Here is a 23,563-nt window from a genome sequence, read left to right on the forward strand (position 1 = left end):
ACTTTGTAAGGATCTTAAGTTTTACTAACGTTTATTTTATTTTAAATCTTTACTATCACTTCTTATTTTCTACTTCCGGCCAGAATTATAAGCGTGAAGGAGTTTATGCAAAGTTGTCTGGCGAACGCCAAGTATTTAAGTGTGGCCTTTTTGCCAAGCAGAAGAGAGGAAGCCGTGAGTTCGAAGCAGGCCGCTTACCTTAGAAGTTACGCAGTTGCTACTTTGCCTTCCAGGCCAGCGGTTTTAATCCTCTTGATAAATTAAACGTATTGTAGTGTTCACAGTCTCTGTGCTACATACGCTTCCTGTTATTATAAGGCCAATCTTATTCTAAAGTTAAATTAGAGTTTAGTTTTATTTTGATATCTTTTAAGTTAGACCCCGAGTGGAGGGTCATTGTATTCCGAAGTACGGAAGTCATTGTATATAAAGAAAAAAATAAAGGGTTTTGTATACCCTTCGTCTGTATCCTGTCTACTTACTACAATTAGTGAACATAGCTTTAGTAAGCTCTCTGTTCTAGTCAGGTCATTGTATGTTTCCGAAGAAGGTTAGAAGAAACATTGAACCTGATAGTGGCGCCCGACGAAGAATAACCATGGCCGAGTTTCAAGAAGAACCTGTGCTGCCTGCAGAAACAGCTCAGAATCCAGAAATGCCAGCTGCCGCCCTGGAAGGATTTGGGTATATTGTCCAGACCATGCGCGCTTCGATGAAACCAGAAGCAACGTTTAATGGAAACTCACAGGTAACCAGTTTTTTGGAAAAATTGGATGACCACTTCATGCTCTACCCCGTGCACGAGTTTCAAAAAGTTACCTTAGCTACCAGCGCTTTGAGGGGCCAAGCGCTTAACTGGTTCAAATGTATCGGCAGAAGTCTCTTGGGTCAAGCAGGAAGTCCCACCTATACCTACGAAAATTTCAAGACTGCCCTACTAAAAGCCTTCCCTGTTGTAAGGGATCGTGCGAAATTAGAAACAGAACTTTTCAGTATATATCAACAAAGAATGGAAAACCTCTCGAGTTTTATTTTAAGAAAAATTCCCGTTTTCAAGCTCTTGTATGGAAACCGTCCGGATCCTGAAATAATTCAAGTGATTTTGCCGAGGTTACTACCCCAAGTGCAAGACTTTATTGAATTGAGAAATCCGACTACACTGGAAAAATTATTTGAGCTAGCAATCCAGTTTGAAAGTAGAAGAACGGCGGACGTCGAAAGAAGACGCCAATATCAACAGCGAAACCAATTTGGTACGCCAAGACTACAGCAAACTCAAGCACATGGCTACGGAGAAAAAGCGAATCAGTGGGCAAGGAAACCCGAGCATTCAAAAACAGCCGGCGAACGTCGATAGTTCAATAGCAACCCAGGAAAAAAGTCTCAAGGCCAGTGGAGAAAGAAGGAAAGCACCGAAAGAAAAAATAATTTAAACTAAAACGGATTTCTGCTGACGAGAGGGTGCGGAAATCCGAAGGCCACGAAAACCCCTCTTCCTACAAGTTAAATACAGTAATGGTGAAAAATTTAACTCTTCCGAAGATTGAAGTCTTGGTAAATAATATCCCGGCCACCGCACTCCTGGATACCGGCGCGCAGTGTTCCTGTGTGGCAGAAGTCTTTTTTAGAAAGTATTTTCGCAAATACCGCATATATAATGCGGATAATACAACAGTATTAGCGGCGCAGGGAGAACAATGTAAGTGCGTAGGTAAAGTACCTTTGTACATCCGTATCAAGGACGAACAAGTAAAGGTGATGTTTTTTATAGTAAAGAATTTGCAAGCACACTTAATACTAGGAATAGACTTTCTTTCAGACGCACAAGCTACACTGGATTTTAATGAAGCGTCTCTTAAGCTGACGATGAAACCAGTGCGTGTAGAAAAGGTTGAACCGCCGAGGTTAAATCTTGACCACCTGCCTAATGACGAGCAAGATAGAATCCGACAAGTGGTAAGTGAATTTGCTTCCTTATTTAGTGATATTCCAGGATTTACCCAGGTTACTAACCATAGTATTGACACCGGAGATGCATTGCCGGTTCGTCAAAAACCATACCGGTATGATAAGAATAAGGAAAAAATTATAGAATGGCATATTACCGATATGCTACGTAAAAAGATCGTAACGCCTATCTCAAGTAGTTATGCTAGTCCGGTGGTTTTATGTAAGAAAAATAATGATTATCCTTTGGAGCATCCAAAAAGGTGGAGATTCGCTATTGATTACCGTAAATTAAATTCCATAACGAAATATCCGGTATATCCGTTACCGATTATAGAAGAAATTTTAAGGAACATAAAATCAACCAAATTTATGACAACTTTAGACTTAACGAATGGTTATTTTCAAATAGGGATCAGGCCTGAGGACGTGCCTAAGACTGCTTTTATAACCAAGTCTGGCACTTATGCATTTTTGCGAATGCCGTTTGGCCTTTCAGGCGCCCCAGCAACATTTCAGCGATGCATGGACATTGTGTTAAGACCTGTTCTCGGAAAGTCCACATTTATCTATTTAGACGATATCATTATTACTAGTGATAATCTAGACCAACATGTACAGGATTTAAGACAGGTGTTTTCTTTATTAAATGAGGCCGGTCTAAAAGTTAATGTCGAAAAATGCAAATTTGCAGCCCCTGAATTAAAATATTTAGGTTACAAAATATCGCAAAAAGGGATCGAGACAGATGAATCAAAAATAATCGCTGTACAAAAGTATCCGACTCCAAACACGGCAAAGAAGCTCTCTTCTTTTCTAGGACTTTGTTCATATTATAGGTCCTTTATAAAAGATTTTGCGGCTATCGCTGAGCCATTGTTAAAATTAAAAAGGAAAAAGGCAAGATTCTCGTGGACGGCCGAAGCCAATAGTGCTTTCGAAAAATTAAAACAAGCATTAACGCAAGCCCCTGTGTTGAAATTTCCTGAAAAGGATGAAAATTTAGAAATTTCAGCGGATGCTTCGGATTATGCGGTAGGAGCGGTACTTTCGCAAAATCAGCAGCCAGTGGCATTTTTTAGCCGAACTTTAAATCAAACACAAAGAAACTATTCCGCGACCGAGAGAGAGGCACTTGCAGTTCTGTTAGCAGTGCAAAAGTTCCGAGTCTATTTTGGAAAGGCGCCGATAACAGTATATTCTGATCATGCGGCGGTAACTAGATTGTACTCTGGGAAAAATTTATCCCCAAGGTTAATAAGATGGGCACTCAAGCTGCAAGAATATAATCTGGTAATCAAGCATACCCCCGGAAAGGAAAATATCGAGCAGATGCCCTGTCACGAATTAAATTAGACGAACAGGGTAATACCGTAAAAGTTGCAATGCTGACAGCGTGTACAATAAATTCCCGAGAAACTGTAATAACCGAACTGGGTAAGGATCCTGAGTTTGGAAGTATTTATGAGTATTTGAAGGATCCTGAAAATTTTAGCCACCAAGATATTGTGGCGATAAGAAATAGGGCGGCCCATTACGAACTAATAGATGGTCTATTATTTTATACAAAAACTACGAATTCCAACAACGAATTTCGACCTGTTATCCCAGCTAGTCTTAGATTAAATATCCTGCAAGAGCTCCATGACAGCCCTTTAGCTTCTCATGCTGGTATTCGAAAAACTATCCAACGCGTACGCGAGGCAGTCTACTTTCCTGAACTGCAAAAGTTAACAAGGGCGTATGTCTAGTCCTGCCCAACATGTCAAGCCGTTAATTATATTAATTTCCGCCCGGCCGGGTTTCTAAATAGTATTAAATCCGAATTTCCAAATGAAATAATCGGCATCGATTTATTGGGCCCTTTCCCAAAAAGTCAGTTAAATAAAAGTCGCTATCTCCTTGTTATAGTTGATCATTTTAGTAAATGGACCGAAATTGTTCCCTTAAAACGAGCATCCGCGAAATTAGTTACCGATTCTATTTTAAATAAATATATTTTAAAATACGGGGCGCCCCTAAAAGTTATATCGGATAATGGTCCTCAATTTGTAAGTAATATATTTGAAGACATGTGCCAAAGAGTGGGCATACGTCATTTAAAAATGGTCCCGTATCGGCCGCAATCAAATATAGCGGAACGGGTCAACAGAAATATAGTGAAAATTATCCGTAGTTATGTTAAAAATTTTCATAAAAGCTGGGATAACTATGTCAATGAATTTGCTTTCGCCCTTAGGACCGCAAAACATGATACAACGGGCAAAACTCCTGCTGAGTTATTTCTAGGCAGAAAGGTTATAACACCGTTAGATAAACTATTTTATGTGCAACAAAGAGCCCCAGAATTTAAAATGGGTGATATAGAAAAACTAATAAAAGAAGCAAAAAAGAATACTGAAGTAGCACAAAGAAAACAAAAATTGTATTATGACTTGAAACGACGGGGAGTAACTTATAAAGTAGGGGATGAAGTACTAAAAATTAAGCATTCACTTTCTTCAGCACCAGAAGATAAAACTGCCAAATTTTTTCCACGCTTTGAAGGACCATATGTTATAGAAAAAAATAACTCACGCTGTTGTAGTATTAAAGGCAAGAAATGGTGAAACCTGTTCCGCAAATATGGATCAAATCAAGCCCTACTTCGATCGTAATAAAATGCAAATCTTTTCAGATCTTTTGCAGGATCCGGTACGGCAGACACCGCAGGTACAAGTTCCAGAGGTGGGAAAACGACAAGTACAAGGGCAAGCCAATGAGAGACAGAAGCAAGTGAAAAGAAAATTGCCCCGCGGAAAAATTGAAGGTACAAAGAAAAAGAAGCCGTTCCACCGTCCAAAAAACAGAGTTCACGAACACCCCCAGAATGAAGAAGGGAGAAGGACGACGTATGTGAAAAAGACCGGGAGAAAGGACGGCAACTATAACCCGGCTGTGAAACGGAAGATTGACTCATGCGACAGAACTCTCCGCAGCAAAAGTCGCCGAACTGCGGAAGGGCCATCAGCGGCGGAGGAAAAAGTACAAGAAAAATTTGAACGGCCAACAACGAGGTCCAAGCAGGATCACGACAGAAGTTTCCCGGTTCCACCAAGACCAGCTGCCTTCAAACGGCCAAGACCACAAGCAGAGGACAGAAGGAAGATGTTCAAGGGTGGCCGTAGTGGTGAAAAACGGAAGCTTCCAGAGAAAAGCACTGAAGGGCGAGCCCGTACAAGAAGGAGGATCAACCAAGCTACGGTCTGCAGCACCTTTAAAGACTGGGCCCAGAAAAGGATGTCTGAATATTACAAAGATAAGTAAAATTTTATGTTACTTTACAAACTTAAGTTAATCTTTCATTCTTACTGCAAGTGGCAGATTTCAAGAAGTTTTACCTCATGCGAGGTCTACCTTTATCGCCAAAAGGGCGAGAAGTGAGTTGTGACCGATTTTCTTATTATGTTTTTCAATTACTCGCGCGTAAAACTAAAGTTGATGTATAATAGCGTTGTATAAAGACTTAAATATTGTAAAAAGTTATTGTATAAATTTTATTTAAAACATTCTAACAAGAAAGAAGTTTTAGTCTGAAAGACTTTTTGAAATGTAGTATTATTTCAATGTAGAAAGAATTGGCACTTGCTTTGAAAAGAATAGAAGTTAACAATGTACTACTAATGTATGTTTTCAAATGTGTAAAATTAACGGCATCTTGATATGTTCTTGTATACATGTGAACTGTTATTTTGAATGTTTAGAAATACCGTGATATGGTAAAAGTGAAAGTAATGTTAAAAAATTTGTTATTCGTGTGACTGTAAAGATTAAATCATGATGAATATGTGTTAAAGGTTGAATGATGTAGTTAGGCTCTCTGACGCTACACTTTAGAGTTAGCCACTTTCAGAATAGTACCTCAGGGTCTAGAGTTGAAATTAGGGTGTGTTAAGAGGTCTCGTATGTTGAATTTTAACACGTTAGTGTTTTGATTGTAGGAGGAAGTGTTGAACACATAGACAGAAACACATTCGTGTTTGGTGTTTTTACAACACATGTCAGAGAGCACGGGGAGAGATAATTAAAATAGTCATGAATGAAATAAGAATGTTAAGAAAAGTATATTCTATATGTTATTTGCAATGTCATTCTGTAACATTTCATTAAACTAGTTTTCCTTCCAGATCTCTGGAAGGAACCAGAATTGAATAAAGCTCCTGTTTTGATGCAGTACAGATGAAAAAGAAAAAAGATTGTTGTATATTCCGGGAGCTGCTATTGTAACAAATTTCTTTCTTTTAAAATTTTCTAGTTTCTAGCTAAGTTATGATTGTAAAAGGTTGGCCTCGCGTTAGTTTCTAGAGCTAAAAGTTTTCAACAAGGTCGTTTTAGACCTCAGTTTCAAACTAATTAACTCTGGCGGGAAGTATGTAAGGATCTTAAGTTTTACTAACGTTTATTTTATTTTAAATCTTTACTATCACTTCTTATTTTCTACTTCCGGCCAGAATTATAAGCGTGAAGGAGTTTATGCAAAGTTGTCTGGCGAACGCCAAGTATTTAAGTGTGGCCTTTTTGCCAAGCAGAAGAGAGGAAGCCGTGAGTTCGAAGCAGGCCGCTTACCTTAGAAGTTACGCAGTTGCTACTTTGCCTTCCAGGCCAGCGGTTTTAATCCTCTTGATAAATTAAACGTATTGTAGTGTTCACAGTCTCTGTGCTACATACGCTTCCTGTTATTATAAGGCCAATCTTATTCTAAAGTTAAATTAGAGTTTAGTTTTATTTTGATATCTTTTAAGTTAGACCCCGAGTGGAGGGTCATTGTATTCCGAAGTACGGAAGTCATTGTATATAAAGAAAAAAATAAAGGGTTTTGTATACCCTTCGTCTGTATCCTGTCTACTTACTACAATTAGTGAACATAGCTTTAGTAAGCTCTCTGTTCTAGTCAGGTTATTGTATGTTTCCGAAGAAGGTTAGAAGAAACATTGAACCTGATAACTTTACTAAATTCCATTTACTGTGTTAAATTTCACATTTAATAGCTGCTCTTAAACGTACTGTCTACACAAGAAATAATCATCAAACAGAATGAATTTATCTTATTCACAACGAATATATTCAGTTTACTCAGATATAACTTTTAATGTTAATAATAAATATAATCAAATCATATACAATATGTATTCCGAAACTTACACTTTAAAAATCAAAAGAATGCATGCAATCGCTGAAATAAGAAAACACTAGATTCATTGTAACACTTCCAGTCCTTCTCAGCTCAATTAAAAAAACACTATACACTTGAAGTATCTTAATCCACAGGTGTTAGTAAATGCATAATATTCGAGGCTAATTGTAGTAGCTTGGGTCATTTTCTCGATGTAAAGAGCGATAATATGCCGTGAGAACATCAATCCAAATATTAATGCGTGATCAAAATCGCGAAAGTGAAATGTCCGCGATTAATTAAACTCATAAAACGAAAGCAATACAAGATTTTTTACTTTTACGCTATATATTTATAACTGCGAAACAAATGCAAATTAAAACGTAAGCAACATACGCTCACAGGCTCGAAGATTTAGCGTTACAAGAGCAATAGAAGCTCATTAGTCCATTTTCGAAAACCCTCCCTTAGTGGCTACGCTGATGTGCACTTGTGAAATATGCTTCCGGGAGTTTAAAATAAAGGCGTGAAAGACAACTGACGACCAAATCACCCCATGACGCTCTGAAACTTCGCTCCTTCTGTTGTCAGTTCCCTCCTTCCGGAGAAAAGCGAACTCTTAAGTGATCTCCTCACCCTGCGACATATAATGAACATCCCTTCTAGATGATCCTATGTTTTGGCAGAGTACTAGCCAAGGTTTCGTTGGACACGGTCAAACTGTAGTCCTTATAATCAATTAGTTCTCTTTTAGTACGTGCAGACGACACGTGCAGAGATCGGCTACTTACAAAACTACAAAGTTAGTTCAAAAAAGTACTAATTTAATGCCTGCTATCGAACCTGGGTCCTCTTTTTTTTTATTTACCTGAAAACTGTTTTTTCAGAAGGTGTACTTTCACGTCCAGCACTTTCTAACAGTCTCTGTACATAACATTCACCATTCTTTTAATAATTTTTCACAATCAAAACTCTGTTTCTCTGTGTAGCACTCCAAGTCGACTAAGCAGCAACGAAACTACGAAATGAACCGACAGTGATAAAATGCCAGTGTTGCAAGGTCAAATCGTATTCAACATTCTTAAAACCTTACAATAAGTGAATAGTATTGACTTACTTTAGGTGTGCAAAAACATTTTCCATTTTCTAAAAATAAATTATTCTTTCGGGCATATTAAATCCAGATGTCGGATACCCTACACGCTATGGACACACAAAACAAAAATCAAAAGGTATATTCAAACGGCGTAATAATTCTAATCATAAAAACTTTTAAAAAGTAACTTCTTCATTAAAAAAAACACACAACAAGAACCTAATAAAAGTGGAATTACGATGGATATGACGAATTTGGATGGATCGAGATCTCTCTGAAACGGCTTCTAGATCTAGAGGAATTAATTTTTTTTTTTTTTTTTGTGTGTGTGTGTGTGTGTGTGTGTGTGTTAAAAAGTTGTCCTATATTTCTACTGTTTCGTTTACTCCACCAGAAAATGTAACTAAGAATTGTTTTAAATGGAACAAAGAGTCTGCTTTTAAGATAGAGAGGTTTTCCAGCTTCAAACGACCACTGTGAAGCCCTTCAATATCTTTATTATTTCATTAGTACAAACCAAAGTTAGAAAGTTATTTTCCTAAAAACTGTTTTAGATTAAAACTAAAATCGAAAATGGTCAATATGAGCTGCAAATTTCTTTCCCCAAGAGTCTTGAAATTATGTAAAATTCTGCAGTAAAATGGCAAATTTTTGTCGTAAATTAGCCTTTTCCAGTCGGGGTCCACATGGGCTCCAAGGTCCATAAGACAAAATTGCATTTCGAAAGTCCATTATATGAAATCAATAGTATGTCCGTAATATGAACTATTAATAAATCCATAATTTTGGACTGTCATATTATGGACTTCTAAATAAAATAATATAATAATAAAATAAATTTATGCCAGAGAAAAATCCAGAAATTCGGTTTAGGAGACAATCGCCTTTTCTAGAACCTTCTTTAGTCACGAAAAAAAGTTTCTCTTCATAGAAACTCTCGAAGAAATCGTTCGGTCAGAGGCAGTCGTTTCATTCTATACCGATTAATCGGTATCGTTCTGATTGAATTCATTATTTGTGTTATTGAACATTATTGTTCTTGTGAACGAACGATATCTGAATCAGCAGCTACAAGCAGTGGCGGCTCCTGCGATGAGCAGGGATGCATCTGAAACCCCTTCGTATAATCAAATAAAAAATTTAATTTTCAGACCTGCTTTTAATTTTTATATTTTTTAACTTTTAATTTCACGATTTCTTCTTCAATATTTAATCCTTGATGCTTAAAGTTAAAAATAACTGCATACTGTTAAATATTATGATTATTATCACAAAATTTGAGGCAGATATTAATATGCTAATACCAAACATTAACCACCAAAGTACGGCCATATAATAAGATCGTATTTAATAGTTATAGGAATAAATTTGTATATGTTGTTTGAAAAAGTATTATATTAAAATTTTTTGACTATTTCTATAAGAAAATGTATTTCAGTTTTATCAATTATAATTTTCAGAATTTGCAGTTTACACTTTTTGTATTATACTGGAGCTGTTTGAATACTATCTTTAAAAACCTAGAACTAAATATTTCATTTAGGAATAATTTAACTGTTTAATTATTAGCTTTTAGAATGTTATAAATAAATATTTCATTTAGGAAGAGGATTTTGCACATTTTTAGAACGACTTCGATAAAAGAATTTTAAAAACAGATGTTTGGGAATAAAACTTGTGGCAATAGCTTATTATTTGAAATGAGAAATATCTCTTGCCACTTTTAAATTTATTCTTTTTAAAAAAATGTCGCACGCGAACAATTTGTGGATTGAAGGATATGTTTTTGCACTTTCCGAAGAGAAATATTCTTCTTCCATAATTCATAAACGCTTTAAATTTCACGGTATTAAAATTTTGAAGTGCAAAATAAGCAACATAATTAATTGGAAAGGAAAAAATCGCCAGTCATTACTTTCACATGGAAAGAAGACTTCAAACGAATACCCGTATAAAGTTTATATTAGTTTATCGTTGGGTAACAACAGAAAACTCGCCTGCGCAACAATCAACTACAAAGTCTTCAAGTACATCTATAACAACAAAAAATAATAAAACAAGACTTAAACCTAAAAAGGCTAAAAAACAATGTTCAACAGATTACCCGAGGCATGCGGCTCAATGCACAACAATTCGTAAAACTCTATATGAAGACTATTTAGAGGGAGATAAATGGAAATAATACATTGTGCCCACTGATGGAATAAGGATTTACCTAAATGACTGCAACAACGACAACAAAAATGGCCTATTTATGTTCGAAAACAAAGAGAAAAAAATGTGCAAACCTGGTTGCGATGCAAAGAAAGTTTTAGTAAGAGGCTTATGACTGTCGCAGAAAATTAAAAACAAAAAGAGGGAAAAAAAGGTTAAAATCAACTCGATGTACTATCACGAGAAAGTTTTGTGTCCGATATTTACAGAAGAAATTCCACTTATTTATCAAAATGACTTTCAAAGAGTGAAAATTGGCCCACCAGCGGCCGAGCGGTAACGTCGCTGAACACTGGTAGTTCGGTCCGAGGTTCGAATCCCGCGAACGGGCTGGCTGCATGGGCGTTTTCGTGGTTTTCCCCATGTGTAACGTGTATACGAGCCAGTTTCCCTTAGAAAGTCTTCCACGAAGGCATCCCTCCCTTAAGGCAGATAGCCCTCGAGTGCTTTGCCGTAATCTAATAAACCAAAGAGTGAAAATTCATCAGGCAAAAGCAACAGGTCATACTTCCAAAAGTACCTCTGCATTTCTTAAAAAAATTGAAGTCTGATACAGGTATTGCATATATAAATTTTCAATGTGTTTCTGTGAAATTCTCTGACGTTTCATCTATGGAATATTGTGCCTTTCGTATCCATAAAGAAAAGTACAGAAGAAAAGATATTATATCGAACATTTAAAATATACTCTTTACACTTTAAGGGTTAACTAAACTGCCCCGAAATCGTTCTAGAAAGAGGGTAAATACCCACCGTACATTTGCATATATATAGATGTCCACAAGAAAAAAAATTGGATAGGGTGGGAATCCTTGACATAAGCAATGTGTTTTTAAGATTAAAAAAAAATACAGAATTTAATTTTCGAAGGATGCGGTTACGATAAGACAATAATAAACGAAAAGTAGCTACGCATAAACTATAGCTAATTATCAGAATACCATTTTTTAAAAAGAAACTTACATTCCAATAAGAATACATAGAAATATTAACATTACAGTACTTAATAAGGTGTCTTAATTTCTACTTCCCTGTAATTTGAATCTCGCAGTTCTTTCTGCCGTCTACAGCTACTCCTTATGCTTGAAATCATACATAAATAATAAGAGAAATTTTACGTGCAGCCGACTCAATTAAATCCTGGATTGAATGTGACTTCGTGTTTGCTTCACCGTGATGAATCGATTCTTGTGCACTAGCATAAAATTCGTCGGCTAAAACGAACATACTCGGCGTGATCTTCGCAGGGGTTTTGCGAGGGTTTATCTTTGTTAGTAAGACACAAACAATCCTTAAATGGACGAACCCATTTTAAAATTTAGGGAACCTCGTTCTCTGAACGCATTTAAGGGAGGGGAAAATTACCAGAATATTTTGAAGAAAGCCTGGCGCTAAAATGCTAGGGGACAAAATACGCGAGGAAATTCAGTATGAGAGGAACAACACTAACAATACTGCCCCGTAACTTTGTTGAATCGCGGTGGTGTGACTTTGTGAACCCCGTAACTTTGTGAATCGCGTAATATATCAACAACTAGGACGAAATTTCTGTCCAGGACATCAGGACAGCGTTTGTGTCAATGAAAAATAGGGATGGTTCTCGGTTCTGTTTTATATCTGATTACAGTAGCAAAATGATGACTATTGCGGATATGAAATAGGACTGCTTCAACTAACAGATACCAAATAGGATCATGCAAACTGCTTTTTTGAAATAATATAATGATGATCATTGAGAGATACGATAGGTCTTCTTCAAGATTACAAAAGTGTATATTTCTCGTAATGTGGTATAATTAATGTAATAAAACTAATTTCGCATAATTTCTTTGTGTGTATTTAAGTGTAGCTGCTTTTCGAATAGTTTAGTGCTGTAATATTATCAACAGGGGCTGGATTTTGATGCCTTAAAAATTAATTGAAAATACCTAAAAAATAACTGGAAAATGCATTAAAAAGTGAAAACAAAAACAAAAATAAGTAATGATTCCGGCTGTAAAACCAGAATATGTAACCAAAGCATCAAAAATAAATAAATAAATAAATAAAAATAAAAAATAAATAGTAAGAATAAAAATAAAAAAGTCATCTCAAAAATAAAGTAACATAAAAAAATGAAACAACTGATAAACACTGACAAATGGATTAAAACCCCAAAAATGATACATACCTGTGACTTGATTTTCCTTTTTTCTTCCGAAAAGTACGGTCGCCAAACGTCTTTTGCATCTATGCCCAATCCTAATCGGATAATCCCTTTTAAAAAACGGTTAAGATCCAAGGTCATTTGCCAACTTACCGCCGGCGGACTGAGCAAAAAAGTAAATAAATTGATGTAAAGAATATAAAGGAGATTTTATCGAGGTAGAAAGATGTATTGCATACAGCTGTCAGTGTATAGCTCGAAGAATGTGTATGTAAATAGTATGGAACTGAACATCACATTCTAAAATGCCCATACAAATGCCCTCAAAAGCCCCCAAAATGCTCAAAAAATGCTTCGAAAGAGGAAAATACTCAGCAAAAGAAAAAAAAAAAAAAATGCATATGTCATCAACATCCGAGCCTTGGCTGTCCAAAGGTTTCTTTGGTTTTATCTTTGTTTACGGGCGGTAAGCCCTCACATGAGAGCTACGTCATCTGTTGGTAGAATACCGTCTTCTTTTACGCTCATGATTTGTATTAGTAAATTTTCCATCTTTCCAATGTAAAAAAAAAAAAGATTTACTTTCTTGACGGAGATCAGTTAATCTGCAGCTCGGTTAATCGGGTATTGACTACACTACTCTCCATCGGGTACTGAGTGTGATTCTTTCTTAGCGCTGCAATATTAACAAGAGCATACTTCAGTTACAAACCTGGCTGTTGGAATTCTGGCGCAAACTGCTTGGCAACTAATCTGGCGATGTCCGATTCCGTTCTAGCGTGCTTGGCGGCGATGTCCGCTTGTTCCGCTTTACCTCTGGCTGTCGCTGTCCTGAAATATATTTAATATCACCTATTTCATATAGACAAACATAGAAGCACAAATTATAGATGATATGAATCTTCTTGCCAACAATCAAACCACAGATTAAATTGATCTTAACAAAAAATTAGAAAAAAACTGCAGTGAAATATTCCGTTTTCAGCTTAACTATCGAAAGAAGGGGGAAAATACCAAATTACCTAAATACCATATTTCCTCATGTATTTTTCTTTTTTTTAACTAATTTTACCGTCTGATAATCGAGAGGGGAAAATTTTTAGAGTAATTTTATCTCCGAAAGACACGGTTACAGTAAGAATATTACAAAAGAAACGTAGTCTTGGATAAACTAGTGGTATCTATCACAATATTATTTCTTTAAAAGAAACCTACATTTCAATAAGAGTGCATAGTAATATTAACATTATAATATCTGACAGGTACTTGAATTGACATCTGACGGTATCTGAGTCCCAGACGCACCTCAGATGAATGAGTATTGACAGCACTTTCCAAGAAGGACAGCACAGGAACGAAAGACAACAAGGGAACAAACAAAAGAACCGAATTTCGAAAGATGGAACGCATTTCGAAAGCGGTCAATAAGCCTGCAATGATCTAGCTCGTCTTCGAGAAGTTGAACCTCTTATCATAGCACAGTAATTTGAAACATGGAAAAATTTGTAAGAATATAAGGACTGAACTTGGTATTTTCTCGTCCATGCTGCCCAGTTCGAAACATTGGTTTGTAATATATGCTGCTCTGTTGTACTAATGCAAGCAACCTACTGTACCAGTTGAGCAAAATAATAGTGATCGAAAGTGCCCTCTTCTTCGTGTTGGCACTGGTCTGAATCGCTTCAGGAAGTTGTGAAACAGTCTATGACCTGTTAGAAATTGTGCCAGCGATAGGCTGTTGCTATTAAGTCCTATTTCGACGTTTGGACAGTGATGAAGGACGCGTTTACCCTTTGTTCTAGATAACCATTGCCCCTGCTAGTTATTCATAAGGTGCACATTTGTAATATGCTTGAGATAAACTAATGGGAATACTGCTGACTGATCTGGCAAAGTTGCATGATTAGCAGCTTATATAGGAAGCTCATGCATTTTCATCAGCAAGTTCATTCCCCTGTTTTCAATAGCGCGCGGGAACCCAATATAGACGGGGCCTTTTGTCTGTTTGTAATGCTAATAAGTCTTGTTTGACGCTGCTAATTAGAAGACTTCTGCTAAGCTTATTTGCAGTTACTTCTAGAGTTGAAGCTGAGTCGCTGTAATTGTTTATATGACCTGACAATATTAAGCATAGCTTATTGCTGCTTCAAGAGCCAATAGCTTTACTTGCAAGATTGTGCTGCTACTGTGCAATAAGCTTCCACGCATACAAGTATCCCTCCTATAACACGGCTGAAACGTTCTAGAAAATACTGTGTGGTATTAACGTTACAGCAGTACAATATGAACAACCAATACAAAATGAAGGAATGCATTCCAAAAAGTTTTAAAGCAAAATATTTTTTAATGATTCTCATTGTTGCCTCATTTAAATTTAGACATTTTGAAACGTAAGATGCTGTATTTTTAACAAAGGATTCAGAATTTGCATTTTCATTTCTTAAAATATAAATATTCTTTTAAAAGTTGTTTTTTCAGAATTTGGGACTGAAATATAATTTTGTCATAATTATTTTAAAAACGATAAAGCTAATTAGCAACACGTACCCAAACATTTTTAAAAAATATTCTTTGAAAATCCATATGTTTGGTTACATCCATTACATTATTATACAATTTACCAACCGAATATATGGAGTACTAGCCATATATTGTGTAATGATGGACACGACTTCAATTTAAAAAATTTCGATGTGAGAGAATACGAGTATTTCCGGAACTTCTTTTATTTTTGTGTGTATAAGTAAATTGGTTGCTACTGTATACTTCGAATGATGGAAAAGTAAACTTAATTTTGTAAATAGAATAAATATCACGTTATCTGAATATGTACACTGCGGAAAAAAAAATAGGATAACTCCCGTTCTACTGGGTCGATTGACGAAATTCAACTTGCGTTTTTCATGTCTCGAAAGTGCGACTTAGGATACGTATTAGATTTATATATAGCATTGTTCTAATACAGGTATTCTGACACAAAATTGGACTTATTCTAAAATGACATGCCAATGTTTTTCCACATTTCGACTCTACGACTCAAATTATGCCAAACTGCCAAGCTTTGTAAAAATCGCACGAGTAGTTTTTGAAAAATTAGCTCTCAAAACTTTAGCTCCTCAATGTTAATTGAATTTGATATATATTTATTAATATCTCTTTTTTATTAAACTTATTTGATTCTTCCTTTCATATTTCGAAATTTAGGTTCATTCCAAATAAAATTCGCCCATTTTTTATGATTAGTTTCTAAAATTTGTATTTAAAAATTATTTTCATGTTTTTCGAAAAACATTTTGAATTATAATCTATAAAATGTTTACCATCATTTTAAAGTGGATGTATTTCTAAGCATACCTGCAAAAAATTACAGTTTTTTATTCAAAATTTCCTAAGATATACGTGAATTTACATTTTGGCGCGTTTTGAAATTTGGCGTATTTATTATAAGCGATAATCACGAAAATGTGGTTTACTCATTTTACTAAAATTATTTAAAAGTATGAACGATGACTTTTTTCCCGCTCGTGGACGATGAAGAAAAAGGAAATTAAAATAGGTTGCTATAAATTAAGAAGTTCGCCAAGTGAATTATTCTTCGCGCAAACTGGAAAAAATTCGCCAAGATAAATTCGCCAAGAAAAATGGCATGTTATTTAAAAAAAAGTCCGATTTTGTGTCAAAATACCTATGTTAGAACAAAGCTATATGTGAATCTAATATATATCCTAAGTCGCGAGACATGGAAAACGCAATTTGAATTTCGTTACTCGGCCCAGCAGAACGAGAGATATAGAACTGTTCCATTTTTTTCGCAGTGTACATACATTAAATATAATTAGGTTTACGTATATTCATTCATTAATGTGCTATAAAACCAGGTTGCCGTGCTGTATGAGATTTTCTGCAGTTTTCTTATCGTGTAAGAGCGAAACCGTGTTATAAGAGGAATACCTGTGTGTTATGTATTTGTTTATATCGTATTAGTGTTAATGTTGTCTTAATCCATGAATCCGTTGGGCACTTTCCCGGGCATCTTATATTAATCTGTGTCAGCTAACTTCCGTTAATAGGTTGGTTGTTGTCACAGATGTCTAACACGCATGTATACCCAGGGGCTCATAATGCTGTTAAAACGGCACTGACTGGTGGAACTTGTGAATGAGAAACACTTGCTAAATGTAGTACATTCTAGAAACACTCGCTAAATACATTTCTATGAAACATTTGTAAAATGTAGCTCATAATTCTAAGTCAGGTACCTGGAAATAGCGATGTCAGCTTTCTGCAGGGCTATCTGAGAAGCTCTGTGGGCACCGTTGATCGCAGCTTCCAGCCTTTCTCGGAATTTGGGCGACCGCAACGAGAAAAGATGTTTCTTGCCACCGGACATCAACAGCACATTATTTTTGTACTTTCCTCGCTCCACCACGCCGTTCTGTTGGAAGAAAAATAAGTCAGCACGCTTTTATCAATAAGAAAAGAAGCGCTCGTTAGAAAAGAAAAAGAACCCGATTGTTGAAATTTCAGTAACATTTAAATCGCTAATATAACTTAGCAACGAAGGAGAATGCCACTAGAAGTAGGCAAAACTTGCTCTTTTATGGTATCAGATTAGAACTGTTTGCTTAATGAACTGAACAGGTTTATTTTTATGACTGAGCGCTCTCTAACAATAACCTTAATTTACAACAAATTCAGTAGGTAGCAAGGTTGTTCTTTCAAGGTTAAATCGTTTTCCTTCCGACGCTCGAGACAGTGATGTGTATTACCTGTTTGCTCAGACTTACGTGTTACGGATGTCAACCTCACCATGCTAGTTGACCTTGATCGAAAAGAGTAAAACTTGTAACATATAACTTTAACGAATAAAATCATGAGCAATGTGTGAATCAAGAGCTGTATGCGCGTATGTAGCGAAGAGCGGAGAGATTCGAATGAGCGATGGGCAGGAAGGATGGGCTCTATCGGACTGCTGACTCAATAGATTGGTTTCTTTCAACTGCAGCTTTGAGATTCTCTAGAACTTCCTTTGTACGTGATGATAAAATTCTGGAATAAAAAGAAACTGCTGTTCCTATCTTTATATTTCAATAAATACAAAGGGATTAATAGAAACTGCAGTTTTTGAGTGTTTTAGTCAAGAATTCATAACAATTATTTTATTTCATACTTTTTATTGCGAATCAAGCTAATAGAAACAGCCTTTAGATTAAAAATTTCTTTTATATTTTATTTTAAAGCTTTTTTCTTTTTGTAATTTATTAAGCATCGTTTTCTGTATTTATTAAGTATCAGTGTTATTACTAAAACATAGTCTTATCATTACACATCATTAAAATAAAAATACTTCCTTCACTCATCCCAGATACCGAGCAATCCAGAAAAACTAAAGACAAAACTTGCTCACTTACCTGGGTAGTGTGATGTTGAATCTGTAATAAAAACTCTTGATTTATCTAATTATATTCTCTCTATACTACAAAATATATACATTTTTTAACAATTGTCGGGAAATTTTTCTGGCCCCGAAAGTTATTACACTTAATCAGTTCACGTCACGAGGTCGAAAGGGGAAAACCCTTTTTTTCTTCCTACTTCAATGACAGCCAACGCCATCTGTGTCTCGTACATCAAAATGAAGAGATTTGTTTTTAATATTTCTTAGATACAGCTAATCAATTTAACAACACTCCCACCTTTTTGATTTTCAGAAGGAAAATCAAAAAATCAAATAATGGTATCCTTAGTACAGGAACACACTTCTAGAGGGTACAGTTTACGTACAGGACGAATCAGTATGCCATTTCTAGTTTTCACTTTTACAACTCTTACACGTCCATCTCTGCTTGTACAAAGTTCTTGGACACGAGCAATTAGCCAGTTCACTCTTTTAAGGTTCTCACAACCTATTAGCACGATGTCTCCTACTTTTATTTCACAGTCCGTCTGTCCATGCTTTTGTACTAACTGTCCAAAGTACTCCTTGCGGAAACGGCTACGAAATTGTTCTCGAAGTTCCTGGCAGAAACGCTGACGAGCCAAGAGTTTATTTCGATCTAAAGCATCCAAATCTGCTGTACCTGAAACCTTAATGTCCTGTAAGAACATGGAAGGCGTTAATGGTAGAAGATCCTCAGAGTCATTTGACACATAAGTTAGTGGTCGACAGTTTATTACGGCTTCCACATCACAGATGACGGTGAGTAACTCTTCGTAATTGACTGCAGCTTGTCCTAAGACTCTCACAATCAAATTCTTGGCTGTGCGGATTAGACGCTCCCACCATCCTCCCCACCAAGCAGCAGTAGGCGGAATGAACTTCCAAGTGATGGGATGCAAAGTTTCCTGAGCAATTACCTTTACCCAGTCAACCTTTTTCAGCAATGCAGATGTACCGACGAAATTTGTGCCGTTGTCTGAATAAACTGTAGATGGCCGACCTCTTCTGGCTGTGAACCGACGAAACGCTTGAATGAAGCATTCGGTACTTATGGATGTCACTAGTTCCAAATGTACACATCTATATACAGCACACGTAAACAGTACTACCCAGGTTTTGTTTTTATTTTTGAGAATCAGAGGGCCACATAAATCTATGCCGGTAACTTCAAATGCGAACGCATCTCGAACTCTGTCTAATGGTAATTGAATGGGTGCAGTAGTTGGAGGTTTTGCTGAAAATCGTTTACAACGGACGCACTGTTTCACCACCGATCTAATTCGGCGTCTTGCACCAATGATCCAGAATTCTTCTCTAATTATAACAGTTAATGCTTGTACGCCGGCATGAGAATGCTTTAAATGGTAATCTCTAATTAAACAGTCAACAATATAATGCTTAGAAGGTAATAAAATCGGGTACCGGAATGCATAAGAATCATCTCGTTCGGTGATTTTCGTTTTTACTCTTCTTAAGCCACTCTGATCTCGTACGGTCAAAAGACCATTGATGGAGTCTCCAGTCTCTGGAAAACTCTCCCCCTGAACAAGTGAAAGAAGTATAATTTTAGATTCCTTTATCTCGGAAGCAGACAGAAAAGGCTCTTTATTTACAATTTTCTTTTGACAATTTTTGATAAATCTCTTTATCCAACCTAAAACTCTTAACATTTCTGAAAATTTAGAGAACTTCTCATACCACTTAACTTTATCCGCTTTTGTAGTTATACTAAGATTTACATTTAAATTTATGCCTTTCCTGCGCTCTGAAAAAACTAAAGTTTCATTTGGCTTAACCTCTAATTTTGGCCAGCTATCTCTAGGGTCTTTGAGCCAAACAGGCCCTCTCCACCAATTTAATTCGAAAAACTGAAGAGGGGAACAACCACGAGAAGGTAAATCAGCTGGGTTAGAATGACCCTGTACATATGACCACTGATTTGCTTTAGTGAAAGCGCAAATTTCCTTCACGCGATTGCCCACATAAGTCCCCCACGCATCGTTTCTTTGAATCCAAGATATGGCCGTGGTGGAATCGGTCCAAAAATATTTCGGAATGTCATCCAATGTAAGAGCTTCTGTCACATATTTGGAAAGACGCACGCCCAAAAGACAGGCCATAAGTTCTAGACGGGAATAGTAAGTTCTTTTAAGGGTGCGACTCTTGACTTAGCCATTACAAAACTGACTAATGTTTCTTCTTTAGTTTCGCATCTCAAAAATATTACCGTGGCATAAGCATACTGGCTAGCATCACAAAATACATGAAGTGTCCAGGAACTTCTATCTCCAAAACCTATACGTCGCGTTATTCTCAACTTATTCAAAATTTGTAATTTATTATACCACCTCGAAAATTTACTTTTGATACTATCTGGTAATGGAGTATCCCAGTCTGCTTTTATCGCCCAAATTTCCTGTAGCAGTAACTTTGCAGGCAATAAAACAGGTGACAAGAAACCCAAAGGATCAAACATTGTCTGCGTTACTGACAAAACCTCTCTTTTAGACAAATTATCCGAAACCAATACAGTCTTAATTTCAATATAAAGGTTATCTTCTATTCTGTCCCACATAATTCCTAAAACTGGTACAGAATTCTCCATTGTGGACTCACTGCACAAAGTACTTTGGGTTAGTTCCACATCTTTTTCTACTGGGCCATAGGTCCACATACGTAAGTCCATTTTTGCTTCAGCTAATATTTCAGTAGATTTCACAAAATTCACAAGCTCCTTTTCGTTATCAACAGAAGTCACACAATTATCAATATAAAAGGATTTATTTAATTTCTGAGCAATAGAACTTTGTTCCTTTGGTACTTGTGCCAAATGAACTGAAATAACCGCTCCTAATAGAAAAGGGCTAGACTTTACTCCAAAAACTACCCTCGTATGGCGGAAAACCTTCAGTACATTATCTTTCTCCCACCATAAAAATCTTAAAAAGTCCCTATCTTCTTTCCGTAATTCAATCTGTAAAAATGCACGCCGGATATCAGAGGTTACGCCAATGCATTTTTCTCTAAATCTTAACAAAATTGAAGGGATTTCTTCTATTAAATTTGGTCCTTTTACTAAATAATCATTAAGGGAGAGCGATCTATTAACTTTGCATGATGCGTCAAAAACAGGTCTTATCTTAGTTGAGACACTGTCTGGTTTAAATACTGGGTGATGCGGTAAGTAGTGCCCTTTATAATTCAGTTCATTGTCTGGTACTATTTCAATTACATCCTCCTCCATCCATTCATTAAAAATTCTATCATATTCTTCATATTTATGTAAAGACTTGAGTTTTCGGGTGACACTGAACAATCTTTTTTCTGCTACATGACGATTTGATGGCAATTCTGCGTTATATACTAACCAAGGTAATCCGACACAATAACGACCATCTTCGTTTCTGGAAAGAGAGTTTAAAAATTGTTCGTGGGCAATTTCTTCCTCAGCAGCGTTAGTTGAATTCTGGTGAGCATCTAATATTCCGATCGTTTCTAAACTCCAAAGATCGGAGATTTTGGACCCACTAAACTTGCACACAAAATGGAAGCATCTTTATCTTTGTGATTAACAAATTCCTCCGATACACCACAAACTGTCCAACCAAGTTTCGTACAAACTGCTGTTAGTCCTCCTTTTAATTGTTTTACTGATCCCGTGAGAATTTTTCCATAAATATCACTACCGATGAGCATTTCTATTTTTGGACAATCTGCTCCCAGATCCGACAACCAAATGTTGTTTCGTTTTAATTCTTTTAATATTGGACCCTTGGGTACCCGAGGTATATTCCCACATATTATGTCTTGATCTAAAAATTCAAATTCTAGATCTGAATACTTACGCGGACTGGCTGAACATAATTTTACCAAATATTTGTTATGCATCTTTGCCTCTGTTCTGGCACCTCCAAATAAAGTAAGAGCAACATTTTCTTTGGAAATAATTGGTAACCCAAATTCAGTGGCTAATGATTTCAAAATATACGATTTCTGGGAACCACAATCTAAGAGTACTCTAACATCTTTATGCTTTTTGACACCAGCTACTCTTACGCGTAAAGTCATTAAAGCTACGTCAGCGGTACAAGTTTGCCTGGCTGTAGCCGTATGTATGTTGTCTATTTCTGATTTTTCTGTAGGAAGTTCAGTTTCATTATTAATGTCCGGACACAAAATAACTGAGTGTGATTTACCACAAGCAAAACACCTAACAAACTGTTTACAGAACTTTGCCATATGATTTGGTTCCAAGCATTTTAAACAGCATTTTTTCTCCTTAACTTTAGAAATCCTTTCATTAAGAGATAATGAACGCGCATCGTAACAATTTTTACTATCATGCATTTTACCACAAAAAATACATGCATGTTCTCTGGTTGTAAGAAAACCTGTGGCTGGGAACATTTCCCTGTTTCTTAAATTTAAATTTACCTTTTGTTTCCCTCTTTGCTTTATCATGATATCCTTCTTTACGACTAACACCATCGAGTCCATTACGCGCCAATTTTAATCTCTCCTCACCCTCCACTTCAGACTTTAAAAATTTCATTAAGTTGGTAAGGCGAGAAAGATCAGTTCCTTCAGGCTGGTTAAAGAGCGAACTCCTTTGCCACGCCTTTAAAACATCCTCTGTGAGACACGATTCCACCATCGGAAATAACCACGATGTGTTTTCGCTCGATTTAAGACCTAAAGACTCTAAGGCTCTCAACTGAGCTTCAATTTTATCATACAGTTTATCAAGAGGTAATTTATCCTTTTGATCTGCCTTCACATTAGAAACAATTAATTTAATTAGTTCTCTAACATACACTTCTACTAATAATTCAGGTTTCCCAAAACGTTCCTTCAAAGCTAAAACAGCTTTATTGTTACATCTAAACTCCGAACTATCAGCGCCTCCACATCTAAACTCCGAACTATCAGCACCATTACATCAAAACTCGAGAATAATCCTACGTAAGAACGTAGTTAGAACTCTGAATCCGAACTTGATTGACTGTTAGCTGGAGAGCGCGTAATTTCATGTAATATAATAATTGTATATAACTGTATCTAAATATAATATCTTTATTTATACAGAAGTGTCAGTTTTTATGCAAAAGCTTGGAATTATTTAGATATTTCATCGAATAAGAATTAGAATGGAACAAGCTCGGCTCCCGGGTGAAAGAAAAGGTAAGAGATTTCTTTTTACCTTTTAGAATTCTATTGAGAGATACAACAATATTTTGGCATCCCTGCCGGGACGCCCGAGCTAAGAATAAGAATTTAAATTAGACAATAAAGATTAAGAATACAATTATTGATTACTTTTTGAATTTTTGAACTGTTAAGAACATGCCTGAAGAGATTTTAAATAAATTTAAAAAGAAGCGCGCAGCTCTCCGAACATCAGTAACGAAATCGCTTAAAGATTTGGAATCGCAGCTTTCGGAAATTGATCCGAAAATTCATGATTTGGAAGAAAATTTAGAAATATTAAAGAATAATTTCGAATCGCTTAAAAGTGTCGATACAGAATTAGAACCTCTTTTTAAAGTCGAAGAATTTGATGCTGAATTC

At 36.1% G+C, this 23,563-nt stretch overlaps 1 protein-coding gene across 1 annotated transcript in view; it reads right to left on the reverse strand.

Moving 5' to 3' along the window:
• LOC118188232 (junctophilin-1-like) overlaps window positions 1-23,563 on the reverse strand; it is a 162,151-nt gene that overhangs the window by 47,560 nt on the left and 91,028 nt on the right. The window contains exons 4-5 of the mRNA XM_085824957.1: window positions 16,815-16,990; window positions 13,268-13,386 (exon numbers count right to left, since the gene is read on the reverse strand). Coding sequence (XP_085681083.1) covers window positions 13,268-13,386; window positions 16,815-16,990 — 295 coding nt within the window. The remainder of the gene's footprint in view (window positions 1-13,267; window positions 13,387-16,814; window positions 16,991-23,563) is intronic.

This window comes from Stegodyphus dumicola, chromosome 10 (assembly GCF_044657685.1).
Source record: "Stegodyphus dumicola isolate Sdum_Otavi_A_Nest chromosome 10, ASM4465768v1".
Classification (NCBI taxonomy): Eukaryota; Metazoa; Arthropoda; class Arachnida; order Araneae; family Eresidae; genus Stegodyphus; species Stegodyphus dumicola.